General features: G+C 41.6%; 1 protein-coding gene across 13 annotated transcripts in view; it reads right to left on the reverse strand.

The window, feature by feature from the left end:
* The window catches only part of add1 (adducin 1 (alpha)), a 173,513-nt gene that overhangs the window by 104,090 nt on the left and 41,494 nt on the right, over positions 1 to 27,929 (reverse strand). For 5 of the 13 annotated variants that reach the window (XM_043703924.1, XM_043703893.1, XM_043703877.1 and 2 more), the window contains exons 1-2: positions 15,032 to 15,055; positions 11,883 to 12,093 (exon numbers count right to left, since the gene is read on the reverse strand). In XM_043703924.1, coding sequence (XP_043559859.1) covers positions 11,883 to 12,074 — 192 coding nt within the window. In that variant the 5' untranslated portion in view covers positions 12,075 to 12,093; positions 15,032 to 15,055. Of the gene's footprint in view, positions 1 to 11,882; positions 12,094 to 15,031; positions 15,106 to 27,929 lie in introns of those variants that run through there. The other 8 variants (XM_043703905.1, XM_043703897.1, XM_043703915.1 and 5 more) reach the window with 6 other exon arrangements.

Below are 27,929 nucleotides of genomic sequence, written 5' to 3' on the forward strand. Positions count from 1 at the left end.
TCCACTGAAGTTAGGATCGCAAAATGCTCCCCCATTGTTACATCAACAACATGCCCAGCTTTATTACCTTGAAGACCAGGACTGTCTCTTTTCTTATTGGGTCTTTTACATACTGCCTCAAAAAGTTGCCCTGGATGCTTAAGAATTCTGGTATCTCCAAAGTTTCACACATCAGTAATTCCAGTTAATAGGCAGTTGCATTCCTGTGTAATCCCCCGCTACACAAATTGCATAATACAAACATTGAAAGTGCTGGCGATCTAATTGCGATATAACCAACACACACTTTAAAAGTTTGCACTTTACAGTGTTCCCTATTCACGTTACAGCCAATTCGTGTTCACCAAAGATGCATTATAGCAGAACTGCCTGCACTGGGGGAGTTAAACTTCCCTACTATCATAACCCTATTAATTTTCACTTCCCTGAAATTTGCTTATATTTCCTAGTTATTTATCTGCATCAGAATCTATTGGTAATAAATAGTTGTTGTCAAGGTAAAAACAACATTGCTTGGGTAACTTGAGTTTATCACCGGGTAAATTAGGAACTTTACATACTTTGATGAAATGTATAAGTTTTGTGACTACCATAGGAATAGCAGGGCTTGATTTCCAGCAAACTACCCCAGTGAGTTGAACACATCAAGCGCACTAAACAACAGGCAAGTATAAAGAGAAGAAAGCATCTATACAGACAGAAGGAATAGGGATTTTTTTTAAAAATTAAACATTGTTATAGTCTTTATGGTATTAGGCATTAAACCAGAGGTCACATTTCATTAGACTTCATTCCAGCCTTGGTTCAAACACAAACAAAAGAGCTGAACTCCTGGGAAAGTGACAGTGATGCCCTTGACAAAGAAACATAATTAAACAAAAATAATGGGAATGAAAAGGGATCGGTCTCTGCTGCTTGCAGTCATATACAGCACAAAGGAGGATGGCTGCAGTTGTCGAAAGTCATATCAATTCAGGGATTTCTTTGAAGGAACTCCTCAGGATGTAGTGTCCTTTGGAGATACCAGAATTCTTAAAATGCATCCAAGGCAACTTTTTGAGGCAGTATGTAGAAGACCCAATAAGAAAAGAGTCAGTCTTGGACTTAGCTAAGCTAACAAAGCTGGGCATGTTGTTGATGTAACAATGGGGGAGCATTTTGCAATCATAACTCCATTAGATTGAAGATTGATATTCAGATATTCAATGATCTTCCATCCACCACAAGGTCAAAGGGGTGGATGATAATGCAATGTTCAGCAACAGTCTCAATACTGAAAAAGTCCATGGCAATATATAGCGGGATCTGGACAAAGTCTGGGCTAACAAATGGCAAGTAATATTTATGCCTCACAAATGCCAGACAATGGTCAACAAGAGAATGTAATCATTGCTTGATGACATTCAATGGTATTACTATCACTATAAACCCTGCTAAAAACATCAAGAGTCACCATTGATCAAAAATTGAATTGGGTTAGCCATATAAATGTTGTGACTACAAGTGCAGTTCTGAGGCTAGGAGGCACTGTGGTATAGTGCTAATACCATGAGATTAATAATCCAAGGGTACATAATATTCTGGGGATATGGGTTTGAATTCCATTAGGGGTTACAAAAAAAAAAAGACTCCAGACCCATAGAAACATACTTGACTCTTAACTGCCCTCTGAAATAGCCCAGTAAGCCACTCAGTTCAAGGTCAATAAGAGATAGGTTATAAATGCAGGTCCAACCAATATTCCACACATTCTATGAATGAATAAAAAACCCTCACCTCCTGAATCCTTGAAGTCTGTCTGCCACCAACACAAGTCAAGATGTACGATGGAATATTCGCCACTTGCCTGGAAGAGTGCACTCTGACAACACTCAAACAGCTTGACACCAAAGCAGCCTGCTTGATTGGCACCACATCCACAAACATTCACTCCCTCCACCAATAAAGCAGAGTAACATCAGTGTGTACCATCTACAAGATACACTTCAGAAATTCACTAAGGTACATGGACAGGATAGTCAAAATCCACAAGCACAATCTTCTAGAAGAAAAACGGCAGCAAATATATGGGAATACTACAGTTTGCAAGTTCCTCTTCTGGCTGCCTTAAAACACCACATGTTCTCATCCTTGCTGCTTAAAAGCTGTTGCCTGAAAGAGATTTTTTGTGGATTCTGGTATACATATATAAATAAATTTGGAAGGAAAAGGAGGCCCTTAAGGTGGATGGCCAGGTAGGTAAAGTAGTTAAGATAGTATATGGGACACTGCCTTTATTAGCTGAAGAATTGATATCTTGGAAGGGTCAAATGAGGCTTTATGGGTCGAACTTAGAAATAAAAACTTTAGCATGAGGTCAACTGTTAGGTTGTATGGCAGGTGTGCCTTTCTATGGATTGCCATCCTGGTGCGGCGGAGAGGCTTGTGTTCGGTTGATCCCAAAAGCAATGCCATCAGAAGTTCTCAATTCTAGGCAGAACTATAACAATAAGGTTGGAGGGGAGGAACCAGACAAAGCGCTGTTCAAGACAAGTCCTCAATGATAATCCAGATAGATGATTTTTCTACAATATCCCCAGTCATCACAATTTCCTTGCCACAAACAGAATCTACCTTTGGTTAAGGACCATGTGTCTGCTAATGTGTAACAGCATTACCGCATCAAAAATTGTGCTGCACAAAATGTCTAGCTAGAGAAATTCAACCCTTCCCCCGCCCCCAGCTTTGTCAGAACAGAATAGTCTATCAGAAGGATGTTGTGAAATTTGAATGGGTTCAGAAAAGATTTACAACAATGCTGCCAGGGTTGGAGGTTTTGAGGGTTAGGGAGAGGTTGAATAGGCTAGAGAGTGTTTTCCCTGGAGCGTCAGAGGCTGAGGGATGATCTTACAGGAGGTTTAGAAAATCATGAGGGGCATGGATAGGATAAATAGACAAGGTCTTTTCCCTGGGGTCGGGGAGTCCAGAACAAGGCGGCATAGGTTTAGGGTGAGAGGGGAAAGATATAAAAGGGACCAAAGAGGCAACTTTTTCATGCAGAGGGTGGTACGTGTATGGAATGAACTGCCAGAGGAAGTGGTGGAGGCTAGTACGATTGCAACGTTTAAAAGGCATTTGGATGGGTATATGAATAGGAAGGGTTTGGAAGGATATGGGCCAGATGCTGGCAGGTGGGACTAGATTGGGTTGGCATCTCTGGTCAGCATGGAAGAGTTGGATCGAAGGGTCTGTTTCCGTGCTGTACATCTCTATGACTTTATGAATCTATAATGCCTTTGCAGAAGTATACTGAAGGATCGGTCTCAGCCTCAACCTCAAGACGATTCAAATCCCTTTACCAACCGGTCCCAAGGCATGTTTCAGCCCATTCCTCCATTAAGATCCAATGGAAAAATCCTCTCAAACATAGAACATTTTTCTTACCTCTCATCTAAGGCTGACATCCATATGAAGATTCAACATTGCATCCAATCTGAGAGTTCTGCCTTCAGACACCCAAGGATGGGAGCCTTCAACAACCATAACATTCATGCTAATACAAAGCAGCTGTCTTCCAACTCTATATGGCTCTGAAACCTGGACTACATATAGATTCCACGCCAAGATCCTTAAATACCACAAGCAATGCTGTTCGATACAGATTCTCTGCATCAGTTGGAAGACAGGCATACCAACATCAGCATTCTTGAGGCAGCTAACAGAACCAGCATCAAGGCCATGATCATCTGAAACCACTAGGCCAGCCACATGTTTAGGATGCCAGAGTTCCACCTGCCAAAGCAAATCTTCATTGCCCAACTCAAGGAAGGCAATTGAAAGAAAGGACGACAATGGAAGCATTTGAAAGATACTCCAAAGGCTTTCTTCAAGAAATGCAACAGATGTTAACGCATGGGAGACACTTGTTCAGAAGAAATCAACTTGAAGGAAACTCCTGCATGAAGGGACACAATTCTTTGAGAACACCCATCAGCACGAGGTGTGAATGGAGATGCAGCTCTAGGATCAGAGTCATCAGCCACACAAGAACCATACAACCCATGACCAGTGACAAGAATTTTCTAGGTGGGTAATCATAACTCATTAGCGAATGATTGCTGAAGATGACAGCGCAAGGTGTGCAAATAAACAGTAGGGAATTATATTAGGCAATGTCAACTTCTCCAAGATTAATTGGGACAATCACAGCATAAAGAATTTAAAGGGAGCAAATTTCTGAACTATATTCAGAACTGCATTTTATTTAAACACGTAGAAGGTTCTACAGTGGGCAGTGCATTGCTGGACCTAATTTTGGGGGCGAACAAACCCAGATAGGGGTAAGAGGTGGCAGCATTTTAAGTGACAGCACCATGGTTGGCAAAATAAGGTTTGGATTGGGATTGACAAATTTTATTAGAATAAAGCAGAATAATCTGGCCAGAGTAGACTTGGAAAAACTAGAACAGTGGGAGGTATTCAAACTGGAAATGGGGACAGAGTACAAGCCCAACAGGTTTCCTTAGTTTGAGCACCAAGCTCGGAGTGCTGCATGCGTAGGAATATTCAGGAATGGATAAAAGGAAAGAAAGGGAGTGTAGAACCGGTATAAAGACAGCAAATTAACAGGGGGCCTAGTGGAATACAGAAATCACAGTGTTTGGGGGGGGGTCTCTTATGAATGTAATTAGGGGAGTGAAGAGGGGTTACAAAACAAACATGGGGTTCTCCCTAATTTTGCTGACCAAAGATCTCCAGAGGACCCTCGATTATCTGAATATCAGATTCGCTGAAGGTGATCTCAAGGTCCCGATAGAAACATTACATCAAAGAGCTGTTTCAATCCTGACCACGTCTTTTGTTTACAGGTATAATGATTAAAAACGAACTTGGCTCACTGAAATGCTTCCGAGGTCAGTCCTGGACAGTCGATTCGCTGAAGGTGATCTCAAGGTCCCGATAGAAACATTACATCAAAGAGCTGATCCTGATCACGTCTTTTGTTTACAGGTATAATGATTAAAAACTAACTTGGCTCACTGAAATGCTGCCGAGGACAGTCCTGGACAGTCGAGGCACCGTCTCGAAATGACTGACCTCCTGTCCCCCCTCTTTTCCCCCCCACCCACACTTTCCCTGGAGTTGTACACAGGAGTGAACCCCAAACCCCACTTTCCCAGATAATCTCTCCAACTTTGCCCTGTACAGTGCAAAGGTGGAACCTGTCAAAAGGTTGTATGCGTGCACTATTTGGACATTTACCCCACAAAGGCAGCAGCAGTCTTACTGTTGGTGTACAGTCCGGCTGCCCAGATGGAGGTCGGACGGTGGGTGGGAATGAACGGGATTGGGGGTGGGTTCTCACGCAGTGTGCTGCTGCCTTGTCTCCTGAACAGGGAGCAGACTTCACAGAAAACTGAGCCCCAGAGGAAATCAATTATCCGAATGAAATAGTGCCTGCCCAACTTGTTCGGATTAATCGAGGTTCCTCTGTACATGTAGGACACTGGTAGTGTGTGAAATAAATACTTCACATTGGTTGAGGAAAAAGTACGTACGTACACAAGTCAGGAAGATGGATTGTGAAATCTGAGCAGTTTGACATCGGGAGTAAGGTGGTATTGGAGGCTTTGGGGAGCTTCAAAGTGGACAAATCCCCAGGTCAGAATGAGTTATATCCCAGGGTGCCGTAGAAGATGAGGAAGGAAATCACAGGGGCTCAGGGCTAAACTTATAATTTTGCTCTGCCCATAAGGGAAGTGCAAAGGACTAGAGGACAGTTGGTATGATTTCACTTTCAAAAACAGTGATAAAGACAAAAATCAGGGACTTAGAGACCAGCGAGTCTCACATCAGTGGCAGAGAGTATATCAGAGAAAATTCTGAATGACTGGATTAATCTTCATTTAGATTAGAAAGGTTTCATCAGGGATTTTATGCTGGAACTCTATAGAAAGTTGGTTAGGCCACACTTAGAGTATTGTGTGTAGATCTGGAATTCACATTATAGGAGGGATGTGATTGCATTAGAAAGGGTGCAGATGAGACTTACCAGGATGTTGCCTGGGCTGATGTGTTTTATTGGAAGAGAGACTGTATAGATTGGGGTTGTTTTACTTTAAGCAAGGGACACTGACTGGAGTCATGGCTAATACGTATAAAATTATGAGAGGCACAGATAGGTTAGACAGGAAGGAACATTTCCCTTTAGTGTCAGGATTAACAACAAAAAGGACACAGGTGTAAGGTAAGGAGAAGGAGACATAGGATGAGGGGAAAACATTTTTCAGAGGGCAGTAGAAATCTAGGACTCACTTTCTGTAAAGATTGTCGAGTAGATCTACAGTTGCAATGCTAAGGCATTCAAGGCTGTAGGCCAAATGCTGGCAAATGGTATCAGAATGGTTAGATAGTTGTTTTTGACTGATGCAGACTTAATGGACCATAAGGATTTTTTCCTATGCTGTAAGCATCTACAACTCTGGGCTGAATCGAGGAATGAAGAGATTTTCTTGCAAAGGAGTGGATGAGTCGACCAGAAGTTAAGAAGAATGAGAGGTGATCTTGTGCTGATAGCACGGAGGTCAGCCAGGTGGATTTCATAGAATGAGTTATTTAATTGGACCAGATTAACAGTCCCGACAGATTAAAAAAAGTGTCAAGGGTTCAGCTCAGTCAGAGCTGGCTGAGGTAGTTAGACCAGTATCAAGGACATGTAAATATGGGGTGACTTGGTAATGGGATACTGGTCTCTGAGGAATTATTTCACTGGCAATGAGATAAAGCATGTTGCTGAAGAAACTTGCTTACAATCGCTTTTGAGTTGGGGTAAGCATTTCTGGCATCACGTCATTATTTGGGAAGCTTGACTTGCTTGATCCTGCTGAAGACTGGAACCAGTATGAGAAAAGAATACATTTTTTAGATTAGATTACTTAGGTGGAAACAGGCCCTTCGGCCCAACAAGTCCACACCGACCCGCCAAAGCACATCCCACCCAGACCCATTCCCCTACATTTACCCCTGCCCCTAACACTATGGACAATTTAGCATGGGCAATTCACCTAACCTGCACATTTTTGGACTGTGGGAGAAAACCAGAGCACCCGGAGGAAACTCACGCAGACACGGGGAGAATGTGCAAAATCCACAGTCAGTCGCCTGAGGCTGGAATTGAACCCGGGTCTCTGGCACTGTGAGGCAGCAGTGCTAACCACTGTGCCACCGTGCCACCCACTTTTTGGGCAAATGAAAAACTGAGTAATTTGCTTGTGGACCCTCAGATTTTTCTGTGATTAGGAGCCAAACTTTCCATGAGGCACCAGATACTAAAACCTTTCAGGAGTTGACAGATTTAGTTAAAGAATATTATGACCCCAAACCACCTCTAATTCTGTGATGCTATCATTTTCACTCAGCAAATTAAGAACCAGGGCTTTTGACTAGATTAAGATGCCTGGCAGAGGCATGTGACTTTGTTTTAACCTTACTGAAATGCTAGGAGACCGGATGGTATGTGGGATTAATAATGCAACCATGCAAAAGTGCCGACGAGCTGAAGCCCATTTGGACCTCCAAGGGGCACTACAACTGGCGGTAAGTGGAGCATATATGAGTTGCAAGGTATTCCCATGGAAGTGGACACCCTTGCCAGTCTGACTGAGCTTGGGGAACGCTGCTTGAGTGAAGGCAAATGCACAGCTACACACAGATCATATTTCAAACAGAGGACTCTAGGTCAGCCCACAGCAAAATTCCAAAACAAAGCCAAGCCTCAACCAAACAGTTAAAAGTTTCTTCAGGATCAGAGTTGGCAAGCCATTGTAGTTGTAGCCAGTAAATCAGACTCAGCAAACAAATCCTACTAAACGTAAATTGAGTGCACAGCCTAGAAAGTCAACCTATATCTGGCTGGAAACAGTTAAAATGCTTAGCAACATCCAACTCATAACCACTCAAAACAGACATCTTATTAAATGGTTACCTGGTTTGAATGGGGGTCAATACCAACACAGCCAATTCAGTGATCGCAGAACCAGTTTTTAAACAAAATTTGCTCTGGCCTCCAACCCTTCAGTTTGTGCAAGGCCTTGGCTAGACTGAAAACCTAGATCAGGGAATGTTTACAGATTAAGGGTACAATTTCCAGTCTCTTATGAGAAGCAGCTGGTTCAGTTACCACTGACTGTTGTAAAAGGCTCAGGTTCAAGTTTGATAGGGTGAAATTAGTTGAGAGATTCACCTAGACTAACTCAACATTTTACAATTACAAAATGAATGCCTGAGTAAAGGCCTAATTAAATACCCAGCAGCCTTTCAGGAAGGTCTAAGAACTTGCAAAGGTTCCAAGGCCACCATGTATGTTGTCCAGGAAGCAATTCCACAGTTCTGTAAGGCCTGCCCAGTACCATACAGGCAAAAGGAGAAACATAAGTCAGCAGGCTAGAAAGTGAAGGAACCATGAACCAGTCTAGTTGGTGAAATGGGCTGAACCAGGTGTACCAATTTTGTAGTTGACAGTTCAGTTCGACTTTGGGGATTTTAAACAAACAATAAGCTGGATAAATACCCAGTCACTCCGCTTAGAGGATTATATGTAAAGTTGTTAGGGGGTCTCTCCTTCACTGAACATGAGCCATGTGTACCTGCAATTGTAGTTAATGAGGATTCCCTGAAGTATGCTACAATTAAGACGCACAAGGATTTGCGCTAATATACAAGACTACCATTTAGGGTACTGTCAGACTGTGCCATTTTCTAGCTGAAGATGGAGAATATTTTGAAAGGACTACCCCAAGTCGCCATTTATCTGGATCACATGCGAATAACAGAAGACCAATAAAGGAGTACATAGAGAACTTGGACTTGCCCTTAGACATTACACTCAGCCAGGCAAATGCCTAAGAAGGGAAGGCACCCCAAGTGACCCAGTTGGGCTACAGAGTTGACAAGACCAGGTTACACCCATTGGAAGGAGAAAGTGAGGTCTGCAGATGCTGGAGATCAGAGCTGAAAATGTGTTGCTGGAAAAGTGCAGCAGGTCAGGCAGCATCCAGGGAACAGGAGAATCGACGTTTCGGGCATAAGCCCTTCTTCAAGAATTGGAAGATCAAGTGAAGGTAATCAAAGGTGCCCTGGCTCCCACGTCTGAACTAGAGCTTAGTTCACCAGCCCAAGAAAGGCCTATTACAGAAAGTTCATAAATAACCTACCCTCCATTTCAGCAGCTTTGCATCAACTGGTTTCAAAAAAAAAAAAAGAGTCTGCTTTACAAATGGTCTCATAACCAAGCAATAGCTTTTAGGGAAGTGAAGTTCCAGCTATCCTTCTCTAAGGCACACTATGAGCCAGAGAAAGATTTGGTATTGACACGCAATGCCTCCCTGTACGACAATGGGGTAGTATTAGCTCATTAGTGGCCCAATGGAGAGGAACACCCAATAATGTATGCATCCAGGACTTCGGCTAATGCTGAGCATAAGTACACCCAGATAGAGAAGGTAGGTTTGATGGTCATAGTTGCAGTCAAGTGGTATCACCAATATCTTTCATGGATTAAGTTTATAATAATGACTGATCACAAACCCTTGCTCAGTCTGCTTAAAGAGGACATGGCAGTGCCGCCCACAGATTCAGTGATGGGCTCGAATATTAAGTGCATACAATTACAAGTTGGAACACCATCCAGGAGGCCAAGTAGCAAATACATTGAGCCACTTCCTAATGAAGGGCTCAGCAAAACATAGACTCTCCTGCTCCTTAGTTGCTGCCTGAAATGCTGTACCTTTCCAGCACCACACTTTTTGACTCAGTCACTGAAAGAGTCCATAATGGTTTTAAAATTTTCTGGACACAGTTCCCGTCACTGCTGACAATATCATACTTTGAACGCAGCAAGATCTGATGGGGAAACTAAAGGACCATCAAAACCAGAACTGAAACCTTTTATGGATCCAGAGACCAGATCACAATAGAGGATGGCATATTGTTGTGAGGAGCAAGAGTGACTGTCCTGAGCAAATGTTGCCGCCAGATACTGCAGAGCTATACTAAAGGTCATCCAGGGATTTCCATAATGAAGATATTGGCGAGAGGTTATGTCTGGTGGCCAGGCTTTGATGCAGTGGGACAGTGTCCAGTGTGCCAACATGGACAAAAATCACCACCAGAATCTCCCCATTTGTGGAAATAGCTTGGTAAACCCTGGACTCTGTTACATGCTGACTATGCAGGCTCTTTCATGGGCTCCATATTCTGAGTCATTGTAGGTGCCCAATAAAACTAGTTGGATGCTCAGAGTTCATGCATCAAACACAGGAACGATGATAGAAAACCTGCATGCATCATTTGCTATGTACTGACTCAGAGAAGTGCTGGTTACAGATAAAGGGCCACCATTTACCAGAAGGAAATCTGAGTATTTCCTAAAGTCAAACGGCATTCAGCATACAAGGACAGGTCTATGCCATCCATTATCCAATGGCCTGGCAGAAAGAGAAGTACAAACGTTGAAGATAGGTTTGAAGAAACTGCCTACAGTTTCGCTAGATACCAAATTGTCCCAATACCTATTTGATTGTAGGACCACCCTTCCTGCATTTACAGGGATAGCTCAAGTTGCTGGAGGCAAGACAACTCTGCACTAGGCTGAAGGAGGTGGGTATTTTGCCTGTCCTCGGATGCTGCCTGAATTGCTGTGCTCTTCCAGCACCACTAATCCAGAATCTGGTTTCCAGCATCTGCAGTATTTTGCCTGTCCTCAGATGCTGCCTGAATTGCTGTGCTCTTCCAGCACCACTAATCCAGAATCTGGTTTCCAGCATCTGCAGTCATTGTTTTTACCACCCTGAAGGAGGTGGGTATCATTGTTGAAATGGCATCAGAAACATCTGTGCCAGATTGCATCTAGCATTTTACTTCTGGGCAAGTTTCGTGTAGGAACCATGGAAATGGCCAAACACTGGTAAGAGGCTTGGTTGATGCAAGGGTAGGATGAGCAGCATATAAAGTTTGGTATGAGCATCAGTCCTGAACAAGCATGTGGACTTTACATAATAGTGTGCGCTTCAGAACTGTCAAGGGCTGTAAGAACCCATAGGCTCTCTCTCCGTCAAGCATTGAAGGGACCTTGGAACCTAAGACAGACACAGTGGACCTTGCTGTATCAATGCCTTTGCCTCCAAAAGAAGAGAATGAGTTTCTCCCAAGATGCTCCAGGCACAAGAGGAGGGTTCCTGTGCATTATACGTTGCCCATTTCCAACGGTGAGTTGGAGGAACCTGATTCAGTCCTAAAATGCTACATGAGACAGTATAAGAGGAGGAATCGGTGTCTTTGGACTCAAAGGGAGGGTACAGTGACTATAACTAGGTCAGCAATGGTGGACCTCAGATTGAGTTCCCTGATTGCACAAGATTAACAGCCCCAATCAGGGAGCTCTGGCAGACAAAAAAAAAAAATAGTCAGACAAAAAAAAAGCCAGACATTGATATTCAGAGCTAGCTCTGAGGGAGCTGGACCAATGTCAAGGTCTTTCCACATGTAAGTAAAAGGGTGACTTGGTGACAAGATACAAGCCTCTGGATTTATTTCAGATCTTATTAGAGCATATATTTTCTAAGGGACCTTAAAGTAATTGAGCATTGTGGAACAGGTAGAAATATGCAGTTTAGGCCAAGATCAAATCTTCCTTGATCTTCCTGAAAATTGAAATAGGTTTGTGTGGCCAAGTGGCCTACTCCTCCTCTTTCTTTTAGATCCACAAATACAATTGCAATGTTAATATTCGGTCTAAAGTTTATTCACATACCTATCATACATCAGTGGTCAAGTTTGCACCTAGTGTTTATTTCAAATACTAATGGAGCACCTAGAGATTCAATTAAAAAGGAAATGGCTTTTACCGGACTTTGTAGAATCATGGAAACCCTTTTCCTCTGCTCCATCATATTGAAATCTTGGCGCAAATCTGGTGGCATATTCCTTTCTCTGAGGTATTCAGGATTGTTCTCATCGACTCGATCAAAGTACTTCTCCTTGTGCGGAGCAGTTGGAGGTGGGGAAGTAACCACCCCCACACCAGAGTCACCATTCATTGCAAGTTGTTTTAAGTTCCTATGGGGGAAAAAAAATTTCAACATATCATAATTAATAATAAATCACTAGTAAAATAAAAGCCTCCATCTTGTCTAGTTTTGCAGTTAATGATCTTGAGCAGGAAAAAAAAACTATGGCAAAAAAAAACAAGTTAAATTGACAATTTGCTCCACCTTCATTTTTTATAAAATACTGTACATAATTACATCTTTATTTGACCATTTTAACTTCACTTGAGTCCAAATATAATTATTAAGTATTAGAACATAGAACAGTACAGCACAGAGCAGGCCCTTCAGCCCACGATGTTGTGCCGACCATTGATCCTCATGCAAGGTAAATCTAATGTACGAACCCTTAAAATTTCTGTGACCATATGCATGTCCAGCAGTCTCTTAAATATCCCCAATGACCTCGCTTCCACAACTGCTGCTGGCAACGTATTCCATGCTCTTGCAACTCTCTACATAAAGAACCCACCTCTGACATCCTCTCTATACTTTCCGCCAAACAGCTTAAAACTATGACCCCTCGTGTTAATAATTTCTGCCCTGGGAAAAAGTTTCTGGCTATCAATTCTATCTATGCCTCTTATTATCTTGTACAACTCAATTAGGTCCCCTCTCTTCCTTCTTTTTTCCAATGAAAAAAGTCCAAGCTCAGTCAACCTCTTTTCATAAGATAAGCCCTCCATTCCAGGGATCATCCTGGTAAACCTCCTCTGAACCCTCTCCAAAGCATCCACATCTTTCCTATAATAGGGCGACCAGAACTGGACACAATATTCCAAGTGCGGTCTAACCAAAGTTTTATAGAGCTGCAACAAGATCTCACGGCTCTTAAACTCAATCCCCCTGTTAATGAAAGCCAAAACACCATATGCTTTCTTAACAACCTTGTCCACCTGGGTGGCAATTTTAAGGGATCTATGTACCTGCACACCAAGATCCCTCTGTTCCCCACACTGCCAAATTGTAATACTTTGTAAAACCAGGTGAGCAAATCAAGAGAAGTTAAAGCAATCAAAATTCAGTAAAAAGCTCAGCAGATCTGGTAGCATCTGAAGAGAAATCAGAGTTAACATTTTGGGTCCAGTGACCCTTCGAAATTTTAACTTGGATTTGTCTTCACAGATGCTGTCAGATCTGAGCTTTTCCAGCAATTTGTTTTTGTTTGATTTACAGCTTCTGCAGTTCTTTTGGTTTTTAATCAAAATTCATTGTTCAAGTGTCTCTGTCAAAAATGCCATTTTTTTCCTCAACTAAACTGTTTTTTAAATGCAAAAAGACTGTTTAATATATAAACAGTTTTTGAAATGTAATCGGTTTTAAGATAATCCACAAGAAACATTTGCTTTACATAAATAGGGACAGCAGTAGGTTAACTGGGCGCGTGAGGCCCTTCATTAACAATCACTAAAGCTCATAGCTTCAGATACACATCTCTGCTTTCCCACTATCACCCATCCCAACCCAACATCTCTCAACCCCAAGTCATGAAAAAGTCTTTCCAAGTCTGACTTGAATATGAATATAATTGTTAACAAGTCTCCACAAAAGTATTCCAACAATTAACTCTAAAGAAAATCCTCTTCACCCACACTTTAAAGACTCCCTACATTTGCCCCCAGTTCTTAAATACCCTGCAAGAGACATATTATTCACAGCCGACCTATCACACCATCTCAATTTCATGTACTTTAATAAAGGCATCACAGTTTTGCAAAACTCAAATGAGCATAGGTCTGACCTGGTCAACCTTTCCACATGAGACAACCTATTCATTCTAGGAGTCAGCCTAGTAAATTTTCTCTGAACTCTCAATAACAAGTATATACTTTAACTAAGTAAATGCAATAACATAATAACAAGGAATAATTCAACCCTGAGCTTGCTTTGTCATTCAATACAATCATGGCTAATCTCACCTTGGCCTTAACTCCACTTTACGATCCATTCTCCATATCCCTCAACTAATTACTAATTGAAAATGTGCCCATCTCCTCAAATTTACTCAGCTCCCAGCATCTACTGCACTCAAGGGTAGTGAATTCCATAAATTCATAACCCTTTGAGAGAAATAATTCCACATCATCTCTGTTTTAAGAGACCAAACTGCAAGAGTACACTCAATGGAGTCTCACCAATATCACAGAGTTGAAGCGGGACTTAGCTACTTTTATACTCTTTGCAATAAAGGTCAACTTTCTATTTGCTTTCCTAATTCCTTTATTACCTTCATGTTGACTTTGATTTGTGTACAAGGCAATCCTGAACGCCCCCATACTCTTTTCCACCCTCCCTGCTCATGTAGATAACCTCAAATGTTCTTACGTTATATTCCATCTGTCAGTTCTTTACCCATCCACTTATCTACATCATTTGCAGACTGTTCTCCTCACTTGTTTTCCTAGCCATCTTTCTACAGTTAGCAAATTTGGCCACAATACATTTTTCTGAAGTCATTAACATAAACTGCTAATAGCTGAAGCCCCAGAAAGATTGTTATGGTTTTCCATGAATTGGTTTGCAATGCTGAAAATGACCTATTTATACCAACTCTATTTTATATCAGCAGTGGTAGTGTACATATCTCTGAGCTAAAAGGGGGGGGGTGGGTTCAAGTCCCACCTGATAGAGGTTTGTCATTTTAATTTATAGTATTTATTTAAATGTTAGCTCACCAATTCTTTAACCTTCGTTCACATGTTTGGGAAACCACTTCATTTATAGGCAGGGTATGAGATACAGGCCATTGGATAGACTTTTTTTTAAAAGCTCCTTCAATCATCTTATGTTTCAGATATGATATAAACCTTCCAACAATCAACAAAACAAGATCACCAGAAAGAGGAGGAACTTGATGCATTTCCAATGCAACTTTGCAGTTAATGCAGGCATCATGGCCAGGTCAGTAGTATTGCCAATCACAAATTCAGGAAGTGGTGGCAAGTTACCTTCTTGAACGGTTTAGTCCAACTGGTGACTCAATGACATTCAAAGAGTAAAGTTCCAAGTCAGGAAGGTGTGTGACTTGGAGAGGAACTTGCAGACAGTGGTGCTCCCATGTCCTTCTAGGTAGGATGAATAGTGGGTTTGAAATATGTTAGATTACAAACAAATAATTGTTTTTAATTCATTCAAAATTACAATAAACAAAATTCCTTACTTTGCTCAGTTAAAGTTTTCCCTTCTAAATAGCCATAGAAAATAAACCTTAAACAGCATTTTAAAATAGATCAAGTTCCCTCAACATTAATGGTGAGAGAGTGTTGTAATCGCCCCATAATACACCCTCAAGTTAGTGCTCACTCAAGTACGTGCTTCCTTCAAGGCCCCATAGTTCTAAAGCAGCCCTCCGCTAACTTGTGGGCCCATTGTTTCGTACAATGCTGCTATAATTTGCAAATCAAGGAGACATATTTAACCCAAGGGTGCCCAAGAAGGTAACAATCCTGAAGAGTGTAATACTTTAATTTATTCAAAAGGAAAAGCTGAAAGATTACTCAAGAAAACAACTTGTATAGACTTTTATACTTTCTAGTGCAGACACTAATTACAATCTCATGAAATTCAACTAGTGAATAATATCTCAAGGGAAGTTGATTGTAGTCATGATTTGGAGATGCCGGTGTTGGACTGGGGTGTACAAAGTTAAAAATTACAACACCAGGTTATAGTCCAACAGGTTTAATTGGAAGCACACTAGCTTTCGGAGTGACGCTCCTTCATCAGGTGCTTCCAGTTAAACCTGTGGGACTATAACCTGGTGTTGTGTGATTTTTATCCTTAAGGGAACACTGCATGACATCAACTTTTAATTTTTTCCGCCTTCTTTCCACTGAACAACCTGGAAAGCTAATACATGGGTTCATTTGATGACTAACTCAGATTGCTGCCAAAATTTTACTGTAACAGTTTTTCCCACCCCATTTCAACATGTCCAATGCCAATTAGCCTCATGAATTTTCAATAACTACTCTCCAGTACACATCACAGCCAAATTGAGTTTTCTGAAAGCTTTTAGCAATAATAAGAGCTATTCGCAGATCAGGAGTTTAAAAATACAAAAATAAATCAAGCAGAATAGTAGGTTTAGCCCTTTATATTAATCCCCTGTAGGCAAGAGGGTAAAGTACCTAAAACACAGTTACCCTTAATGGAATGAAATTTGCATCAAACAATGTTTCTAGCATCAGTTAACAGTCACCTTCAACAAAATTTGAAGAGTAATTTGCAAGATTTGAAATGTCAAATAGATTAACTTCTTAAAAGAAAAACCCTTCCTTTCCACTCTAAATATAATATCTGAGCTACAGCAGAGCTAACAAAAGTGGGAGTTGAGACCCCAACTGGGATTGGGAGCTGAAAATTTAGGGGCCATGAGCTAAGAGGCTGTAATGGCTGAGTTACCCATCAATGATCCAATAGATCATCTCCTCCTCCCCTACTGTTCACTGATCATCACAACAGGCCTCAATATAAGATGAGGAGATACAAGTAGATAATTCAGCACAATAAGTCTACTGTCATTCAACATGACCACGGCTGATGCGATAATCCTCAGGTCCACTTTTCTGCCTTTTCCCCATAACTAGCTTCCCTTACTGATTAAAAATCTGACCATCCATTTCAGCCTTAAATATCCTCAAAGGATCAACCAATTACAGTCCTCTGCTGCAAATAATTCCTCAGATTCACTACCCTCAGAAAAAAATTCCCCCTCTTTGTCTTTACTGGGTGACTCCATACTCAGATTATGCCTGCTGATCTTAAGCTCTCCTACAAAGGACAAAAACCTCTCTACATCTATGGATCCTGCAAGTTTCAAAAGATCTCCTCTCAAACTTCTTAGTTCCGAAGAGTACAGACAATCCCTGGGTTGCGAATGAGTTATGTTCAAGAGTCTGTTCGCAAGTCAATTTGTACACAAGTTAGAACACAATGTAGGACAGTGTAAAGCAGCTATTTGTAAGTCAAGGAAATATTCATAGATCAGGTCTTTAAAATTACACCTTTGCACAGGATTGCATTCATAAGTACAAACATTCATAAATTGTAAATCTGGGACCACTTAAACAAGCCAACCTACTCAACCTCTCCTCATACCTGGTATCAACCTAGTGAACCTTTTCTGGTCTGCTTCCAATGCCAGTACATCGTTCCTTATTTTATAATATTCCAGGTGTGGTCTGATTAGTGTATTGTATAGTTTTAGCGAGTCTTTCCTTTTTTTTTAATACAACACCTCCTTTGAAACAAAGGCAGACATTACATTTTCATTCCTTATTACCTACTGAACTTGGATGCTAACTGATGATGTGTACAAAGACTCCCAAATCCTACATTTTTGTGCAGTCTTTCTTCATTTAAATAATATTCAACTCTTTTATTCTTCCTGCCAAAGTGCATAAATTCACACATTTTTCCACATTATACTCTATCGGCAAAGATCTTGTCACTCGCTCAACTCCTCTTTCTTTCTTTCTCTCTTTCTGCAGACACTGTTAGCCTCACCATTTGCCTTCCCACCTAATTTTGTGTTACCTACACTTTTGTTACAGCTCCTAATTCTTTTTTCTATTAGCTGGCCAATCCTCTTTTCATGTTAACATACTACTCTCACCACTATGGACTCTTACTTTTTAAGTAGCCAAACATGTAGTACCTGATCAAACGACTCCTGGAAATTTAAATATTTTACATCCAACATGTTTCTTGTATCCTCCTAGTTACTTCCTCAAAAAGCTCTAAGCAGCTTGTCAGGTATACTTGCCCTAGCATGAGGCCATACTTTACATCAAAATACTCTTAATACATCCTTCAATCACAGCATATATAACAGCAGTCGGAAAAAGTTTGGGAAGCACAGAGTAAAGGGCTTTAAAACGCAGGTGTACATAACACATGCTAAGACTTTCTTTGAATGAAGGATAGCAACAATTGAAACAAATTGGCAGTTTGTTGATAGATTCACTATAAATATTCAAATATTGATTAGATAACCTGCCAACTGCAAACATAATGCATGAAAAGGTAGATGAAGTATTAGAATGACATTGGAGAGGTAATCTTCACATTTCTTTGCATTAACAGATCACATGACCACCTGATGGGAGCAAATATAAATCATGGCATGTTTAAGTTGCACTCTCTCAAAATGGGATGTTTGGTGGATCCCAGTAATTCCTTCAAGGGATGTCGTCAAGGTCAGCATTGATCACCCATCACTAAGTACATTTGAGAAATGGATGGTGAACTGCCTTTTTGAAAGGCAATAGACCAAGGATCAATTACACTTGCTCTTTCATTATCACAGGATCAAAATCCTGTAACTCCCACCCTAACAGCAATACAAGTATATATGACAAGTGTCAGAGAAATTAGCCCAATAAATGAGACCAAAAACACAGATTGAAGTGAAATTAACAGTTTACTAACTAGTACAGCAATATCACGAAAGGGAAATTGACTAAGCTGAAACAGCACAGACAGACAGTCTGTCCAGGTAGCCGAAAACACACTTCCTTGAGCGGAGAATCAAGCCAGGTTTTATAGGAATCTTGTACAATGAGGTTGTACATAGTGTTTTAGCTTTTATTAATAGAGGGATCGAGCTCCGGAACCATGAGGTTATGCTACAGCTGTACAAACTCTGGTGCGGCCGCACTTGGAGTATTGTGCACAGTTCTGGTCACCGCATTATAAGAAGGATGTGGAAGCGTTGGAAAGCGTGCAGAGGAGATTTACTAGGATGTTGCCTGGTATGGAGGGAAGGTCTTACGAGGAAAGGCGGAGGGACTGGAGGCTGTTCTCGTTAGAGAGAAGAAGGTTGAGGGGTGACTTAATAGAGACATAGAAGATAATCAGAGGGTTAGATAGGGTGGACAGGGAGAGCCTTTTTCCAAGTATGGTGATGGCGAGGACAAGGGGGCATAGCTTTAAACTGAGGGGTGATAGATACAGTACAGATGTCAGAGGTAGTTTTTTTTTTACTCAGTAGTAAGGGTATGGAATGCTTTGCCTGCAACGGCAGCAGATTCGCCAACTTTAAGTACATTTAAGTCTTCATTGGACAAGCATTTGGGATGTATATGGAATAGTGTAGGTTAGATGGGCTTCAGATTGTTGTGCCGACTTGTCATACCATCGAGGGCCGAAGGGCCTGTACTGCGCTGTAATGTTCTATGTTAATTAAAATGGGGAAAAATACAATGTATTTGAAAATTAAGTAATCCAGTTACGATGGTGATAATTGAAAAACAGTTATCGGAAGAAAATCCTGATTGTCGATACAATGTAACATCCTGGCAACATCAACTAGTTCTTGATGGGATCAGGAGATTCCAGCTCTCTTTGCAGGAACATGAGAATGTCCCTTTTGAAACAGTAAGGGGTTTCCATTGTTCCTGTCGCCTCTCCATTTGACTTGTCCTTTGTGTGGCTTTGTAATCGCTGCGTTATAAGACTGCCCTCAGGGCTTTAGGACAGCTGTGTTGACTGGGTCCAGGAAGCATATTGTTTGTATGTCTTGGGCAGTGTATTCCCTTGTCTGTGAGTGATTATGGTCATGTCTGGATTCTCCTGTCAGCCTGTTTGGTCACTGCTGAGGCATTCTGAGTGTTTCGGGTATGGCTTGGACAGGTTTGATTTCCTGTGTTCTGTGTGGGCATGGTCATAGAGTCATAGTCATTACAGTGGCAGATCTTTTTTCCACAACAAGGCTGAGGCATTCACAACAATCTTCAGCCAGAAATGCTGAGTACATGATCCATCTCTATCTCCTCCAGAGGTCTCCAGCATTACAGGTGCTAGTCTTCAACTATTTTGATTCACTCCACATGATATCAATTACCGCCCCACTCACTATCATAAAAGGTCTTATGGTGTAGTGGTGCTGCCCTTACCTCCAAGCCAGGGGTTGCCTGCGTTCAAGTCCCACCTGATGTTCAATAACATCTCTGAAAAGGTTAGTTAGAAGGTATCTACTTGCTATCATCAGTCAAGTGATGAAAAATGTCACCAATAGCATTACCAAGCAGCACGTGGGTAGCAATAACCTGCTCACTAATGCCAGTTTGGATTCCGCCAGGGCCACAGCTCCTGACCTCATTGCAGCCTTAGTTCAAACATGAACAAAAGAGCTGAAATCAAGAGCTGAGGTGAGTGTGTGACTGGCTTTGACATCGAGACAGCATATGACCAAATGTGGCTTCAAGGCGCCCTAGCAAAATTGAAATCAGTGAGAATCAGAACAAAACCTCAACACTGGTTACAAGTCATAGGAGGATGGCACATGGGAAGGTTGCTGTGGTTGGTGGAGTTCAGTCATCTTAACTTCAGGACATCTCTGCAGGAATTCTTCAGCTGTTTCAATTACCTTCCTTCCATCATAATGTCAAAATGGGGGATAACCATGCAACATTCAGTATACTGGACAATTTGTTACTCCCAAAATACTGAAGCAGTCCATGTACAAATACAAGACGACCAGGACAACATTCGGGCTTGGATTGAAAAGTGGCAAGTAACATTTACATCACACAAATGTAGAAAATGACCATCTCCATCAAGACAGAATCTAATTACCATCCCTTGACATTGTGATCACTGAACATCCCACAATCAACATCCTGAGAGTCACCATTGACCTGGACTAACCATATAAATATACTGGCTACAAGTGCGATTCAGAAGCTAGGAATCCGGCAACGAGTAACTCACTTCAAATCCCCAGAGCCTGTCCATTTATAAGAGGTACAGTCTGAACTGCGATGGAACACTCTTACTTGGGCGAGTGCAGTGCCACAACACTCAGTAAGCTTGACACCATCTGAGAAAAAAAACAGCCTGCTGGATTTACAGCACATCCACAAAACATCGATCACTGACATTCCAGTGCAGTGACTTGGAAGTGCTGGTGTTGGACTAGGGTGGACAAAGTTAAAAATCTTAACACCAGGTTAAGTCCAACAGGTTTATTTGGAAGCACTACCTTTCAGAGCACCACTCCTTCGTCACGTGGTTGTAGAGGTTAGGATGATGCTAACAGAATTTATAGGCAAAGGAGTCCAGTGTCATGGAGATATGATACAGTAAATAATCTTAGATTAAAACTTTCATCTTTTATAATGGGATATGCTGGTTTCTGTTTTTTGATATGTAAATCCTAGAACTTCTTTTCAATTACATTCTCAAAATAGATTAGATTAGATTACTTAGATTGGAAACAGGCCCTTTGGCCCAACAAGTCCACACCGACACTCTGAAGAGCAACCCACCCAGACCCATTCCCCTACATTTACCCCTTTACCTAACACTACAGGCAATTTAGCATGGCCAATTCACCTAATCTGCACATTTTTGGCTTGTGGGAGGAAACCAGAGCACCCGGGAGGAAACCCACGCAGACATGGGGAGAAGGTTTTTAAACAATAGGTGTGAGGTCTGTCTGTGCCCCAAATGTTATGTCAGACTGACAAACCTTGTGTATAGTTTCACAGAATTTTACACGCAATGTTTGAGCAAAATATAATTCTACAAAAATAAATTCACCCCATAAGCTTGTGTGCGCACATGTAGGAGCAACAGATTGTGTGAAAGCTTAAGGGTGAGGGTGTGAGGGTGCGTGTCGTGCAGTGGGGCATGAACCCAAGACCATGGTTGAGACCATTCCCTTGGGTACCGAACTTTTGTTATCAGCTTCTGCTCAGCCACTCTGCATTGTTCCTTGCCCCAAATTGCGCCTTGGAGGATGGTCACCCAAAAGTTCAAGGCCGAATGTCCCGGAACACCGAAGTGTCCCCCGACTGGGAGGGAACATTCCTGCCTTTAATTGTGCGGTTGTGATATTAGGGAATTAACTTCCTCTGCTGACCTTCAGGAAAGTGGATGTCCTGAGGCTAGGGTGGGGTGCCTCTGACTTACAGATACATTGTACGAAATTACATTATCATCTCTTATTATTCAAAACTAATTGCATGGCCATTTCCTTGCCATTCAAAAGCCTATTTACAATTTTATCTTCATTCAGAAATCAATAAGAATATCACAGTTGGAATTTGACTACTCCCTGTAGTTAAAGTACAATTCACACCACATCTAGCCATTAATGGATGATTTGTATTATATTGTTTCTCGAGGTGATGTGGTCACTGCATTGTGCCTTGAGTGGCATGTGACTGTGAGGGAGTGACTGGGGCGGGGGGTCATCTCGTGAGCATCACTGACTGCGATGTAAAGATTATATATAAAGGAAGGACTGTTTCCTTTATTCAGGGAGCTTCCCTGGACACACCTTGCAAGCATGGTTTCTCCAAAGCTTGCATTGTACAGTGCTTAATAAAATTTTGCTTGTTCACAGAAGTTGGTGTGTTGCAGTTGCATCAAGTGTGTAAGTATCTCAAGAAAAAAAAAAGAACCTAACACAGTGTCTATTCATCTGCTCTCATAGCGTCTGCTCGGTCACGCCAACGTACCATGCCTCAGAGCATCCTTGCCTGCAGCTTATGTGATAGACCATGTTGGTCGAGTCACATGAGTACTCGCCGTGTAGTCATTCCAGTGCAGCTGTGTGTTTTACCTGTTGGATGAAGTGCAGAAATTCACCAAGCTTCCAAAGACAATTTACAAACCCAAACTCTTCCATCTCGAAGGACAATGGGAGGAGACACATGGGAACACTAGCCTGCAAGTTCCCGTCCAAGCTTGGAGATATATCACCGTTCCTTCAGTGTCACTGGATTTATATGCTTGAACTCTCTCCCTAATGGCATTGTGGATCTACCTACTGAAAATGGACTGCACCAGTTTAAGGCAGCAGCTCACACTACTGCCTACACAAGGGCAGCTAGGGATGGTATAAATTCTTACTCAGCCTGCAATACCGACATCCCATGAATGTTTAAAGAAAACCACTGCAGCCCAAAGACTGCAAGAACCCTAAAAAACAGTTTATCGTCAGCTTCGAGTGCAATTAATTCTATCCTAGTCAGTAAATCCACATACAACTAATACATTTTTAAAAAATGATAAAGTTACTCCCAGTCATAATGGGTAGGGAAATTCAGATGGTCATCCATTGAAATTTGCAATTCCAAGATAAGACTGTTTATAGAACTGTTACAGCATAAGGAGGTCCCATAACATCTATATTAGCTCTCCAAATGGCACTAAACAAAATGATCCTTCTGATTTCTTCTCATAACTCTGGGCATTGTTCTTCTCAAAATAGTCACCAAATTCAGTTTGAATACCTCTGTTTTACCTGACTCTAACACACTCAGGCACAGAATTTCAGACCCTAACCACACACTGTATAAAAAAAAAAGCTTTTCCTTAAATCACTTTTGTTTCATTTGCTAATTACTTCAAATCTCTGAGTGCTCACTCTTGATCTGTTTGGGATACTACACTATGTAGGAGAACTTGGAGATGTTAGTGCCCCATCTGACTTTGTCTTTCAGGTCACAGATTTGAGAAGTTGAAGCAATGACAAGTTGCTACATTTCAATTTATGAGATCCACATTGCAGCCACTCTGCTATTGAAGGAAGTAAATAATTAGTTAGGTGAAAGGTGCACCAATTAACCAGGCTTTGTCCTTATGGCAGAACTTCTCAAGTGTTGTTGGAGCTGCACTCATTCAGGTAAGTGGAAAGATTTCAAATTCCATTTCTGAGATGTCCCTTGTAAATGGTGGACAAGTTTTGGGATATAAAAAGAGAGGTGTCTCTCACTGCAGCATACAAAGTTTCTAATCATCTGTTCTTGAAACCACAACATTCATGTAGCCAAGTTTTTGATCAATTATGATTGCAATGGTAATGCCATTTGATATCATGGAATCTTAATTAGAATTGCTTATTTGAGAAGGTTATTGTCTGACAGAGGCACAGAGGAGGACCATTCATTCAAAGTTCCTGACAGCTGTCTATGGAGAAATCCAGAGGTAAAAACAATGACTGCAGATGCTGGAAACCAGATTCTGGATTAGTGGTGCTGGAAGAGCACAACAGTTCAAGCAGCATCCAAGGAGCAGCGAAATCGACAGCTTTTGCCCGAAACGTCGATTTTGCTGCTCCTTGTATGCTGCCTGAACTGCTGTGCTCTTCCAGCACCACTAATCCAGAATATGGAGAAATCCAATCAATCAGTGCCATTCCCTAGCGCTCTCTCCCCCACACCATGCAAGATTATTTGCCTTAAGAGCCCAAGCAATTTCCCACTGAAATCATTAATCTCCATTTCCCTATATTGATGGGTAGCAAGCACCAGGTGATTCACACTTGCTGTATACAAACAAATTCTCATACCCCTCCTGTATTTCTTTCACAAATCTTAAATCTGTCACCTAGCTAATCTGTACCATCAAGCTAATGGGAACTGTTTCTTTGTCAAAGCTGTCTAAACGGATGAAATCTTCCTTCTAACTCCTTTGTTCCAAAGAAAACTACAGCTTCTCCAGACTAAGACTCTTATTAAAATTCAGAGAACCAGATATTGCCTCTGCACCCTCAAGGTCTACATGAATCCAGTGAACACGTGATTTCATCACTTTAAATCTTCCAGATACTAGTGATATTCTCTAAAACAAAGATATAGGCGCAAAACTAGGCCATTCAGTCCATCGAGTCAGCTCCACCACTCAATCATAATGGATGTTTCTCAACCCCATTCTCTAGCTTTCTCTGCATAACCCTTGGTCCTTTTAGAGTCAAGAATCATAGAGATTACAGTACAGAAACAGATCCTTCGGTCCAACTCATCCATGCCGACCAGATATCTTAACTTAATCTAGTCCAATTTGTCAGCACTTGGCCCATATCCTTCTAAATCCTTCCTATTCATCTACCTATCCAGGTCCCTTTTAAATGTTGTAATTGTACCAACCTCCACCACTTCCTTTGGTGGCTCATTCCATTCACGCCACCCTCCTGCGTTAAATACATTCAATGAATTGGCCTCCAGAGTCCTCTGGCAATAAGATCCACAAAGTCACTGGTGGCGAAATTCCTCATCTCAGTCCTAAAGGTCACTCCTAAAACCCATGGCTGCGATCTCGAGTCCTAGTCTCTCCTACTAGTGGAATCATCATCTTTGTGTCCACTCTATACAGGCCTCTTAGTATTCTGCAAGTTTTAATCAGGTTTCCCCCATCTCCTTCTACTCTCCAATTGAGTACAGACCCAAAGTATTCAATCGTTCCTCACAAAACAAGCCTTTCATCCCCAGGGTCATTCTTGTAAACCTCTTCTGGACCCCCGCCAATGCCAGGACATCCTTCCTTAGATACAGGGCCCAAAACTTTTCATTGTATTCCAAAATTACATCAGACTAGATCCTTATAAAACTTCCGCAGAACATCTCTGCCTTGGTGCTCTAGCCCTCTTGAAATGAATACTGTACTAACACTGCATTTGCCTCCTTAACTGCTAACTGAACCTGCATGTTAACCTTAAGAAAATCCTAACTTGGACTCCCAAGTTGCTTTCTGGTTCAGATTTCCAAAGCCTTTCCACATTTAGAAAATAGTCTATGCCTCTATTCTTCCCACCAATGTGCCACTTTCTCACACTGTATTCTGCCGTTTCTATGCCCACTCTCCTAACCGGTCTTTCTGTAGCGTTCCTGCTTTCTCAACAGTACTGTCACTCCACCTTTTTGTCATCTATAAACTCAGCAACAATGCAATGAGTTCCTTCATCCAGATCAGTAATGTATATCGTGAACAGTTGTGGTCTCAACACTGACTCCTGTGAAACTCAACTAGTCACCAACTGTCATCCTAAAAATGATTCCTTTATTCCCAGTCTTTGTCTTGCCCAGCCAATCCTCGATCATTGCTAGAACATAGTTCTTATCACATAGACTCTTATTTAGCAGCCTCCTGTGGTGCGCCTTGTTAAAAGGCTTTCTGAAAATTCAAACAGATTGCATCTACTAGCTCTCCTTTGTCTAACTTGCTCATTACCTCCTCATAGAATATACAAGGTGAAATAGTGTAAATAGTTGGCGTGCCCTTATCCAAGGAAAGGCCTGCTGGCATCAGAGGCAGTCCAGTGAAGGTTCACCAAGTTGATTCTGTACGTGGAAGGATTTTCTTATGAGGAGCAGCTGGATCTTACTCATTGGAGTTTAAACAAGTGAGAAATCATTGAAAATAAAATTTATTAGGTGGCTTGACTGGTTATATATGGAGAAGTTGTTCCTCCTTGAGACAGGATCTAGGGCCAGAGGACAATCTCTAGATTACGGATCATCCATTTAAAAACAGTAATGAGGCTGATTTTCTTCAGAAGGTAATCAATCTGAATAATTTGTTCCTATCTTTTTGCTTGCACTTTACGATTCACAACAGCAAGAGAACTCAGCCCTGTGGAATGCTCCTTCTGCAATATGTGGGAAACCAGGAACACTTTCAGTGTTCATGGTGACCACATATGCAATAAGTGTGTTCAGCTGCCGCTCCCAATTGACTGCATCTGGACCTGCAAATGGACTCACTATGGAGCATCTGTGATGCTGAATGTGTCGCAGATAGCATGTTTAGTTAAATGACACACCAAAAGGGCAGGATACACAGGCAGAAAAATGTTGGCTGGCCACCAGGAAGACTAGCAAGTACGAGCAGATAGCACAGGTGTCCCTGTAGCCATTACCCCCTCGAACAGATATATTCTGTTGGCATGGTGGTGGTGGTGGGGGAAATGGCCTCTTGGAGAAAGCAACAGGCAGGCTTATGGCAGCACAGTTGGCTCTGCTGCATAGCAGGGGAAGAAAAGGATTGGGAGAGCTTTAATGAGGACTTGATTGCAAAGGGAAATGACAGGGGTCCTGTGGCAGCAAATGAGATTCTTGAATTATATGTTGCCTCTCTGGTGCCAGGGTCAGAGATGTCCCTGTAGGGCATTTTAAAGGGGGATGGTGAACTGTAGGCAGTTGTGGTGCACATTAGTACTAGCCACTTGGGTTAATAAAAATGGTGCTGTAACAGGAACTTAGTGAGTTAGGTAGCAGATTAAAAGAAAAATATTAAACTGTAATCTCCATATTACTTCCTATTGCCACATGCTATGTGATAGGTCAGATGAACACATGGCTAAAGGGATAGTTCAGGAGGGAGGACTTTAGATTTTTAGATAATTCAAAAATGTTTTGGGATAGGTGGGACCTGTACAAGCTGGGAGTTTCACTTGTGCTGCTAGGGAGGTTTTAAACTAATTTAGCAGGGAGATGGGACAGAGAAGATGTAAAACCAAATGAGAAAATGCTGGAAAACCTCAGCATGTCTGGCAGCATCTGTAAGGAGAGAAAAGAGCTGACGTTTCGAGTCTAACTGACCCTTTGTCAAAGCTAAAACAAGGGAGAAATAGGGAGGTATTTATACTAGGCTGATAGGTCAGATGAACACATGGCTAAAGGGATAGTGCAGAAGGGAGGAGTATACTATACTAGGTCTCAGCCTAGTATAAATCCCTCCCTATTTCTCCCTTTTTTTTTTAAAGCTTTGACAAAGGGTCAGTTAGACTCGAAACATCAGCTCTTTTCTCTCCTTACAGATGCTGCCAGACCTGCTGAGATTTTCTAGCATTTTCTCTTTTGGTTTTAGATTCCAGCATCCACAGTAATTTGCTTTTATTATGGAGAAGATGCAAAGTTGGGAACAAGATCTAATCAGGTATACCTGGTATACTGTAAGAAATGCTTAGACAATCCAATAAATAGAGAAGACATGAGCATGATAAGGCACTTGGTAGGTCTGAAAAGCTAAAATTGCACTTACAGGTTGTTCTGCTATAACGTGCATTTCATTAATGCAAGTTCACTATAATTGATGCACATTGATGAATTGGCA

Source organism: Chiloscyllium plagiosum, chromosome 2, assembly GCF_004010195.1.
Source record: "Chiloscyllium plagiosum isolate BGI_BamShark_2017 chromosome 2, ASM401019v2, whole genome shotgun sequence".
NCBI lineage: Eukaryota > Metazoa > Chordata > Chondrichthyes > Orectolobiformes > Hemiscylliidae > Chiloscyllium > Chiloscyllium plagiosum.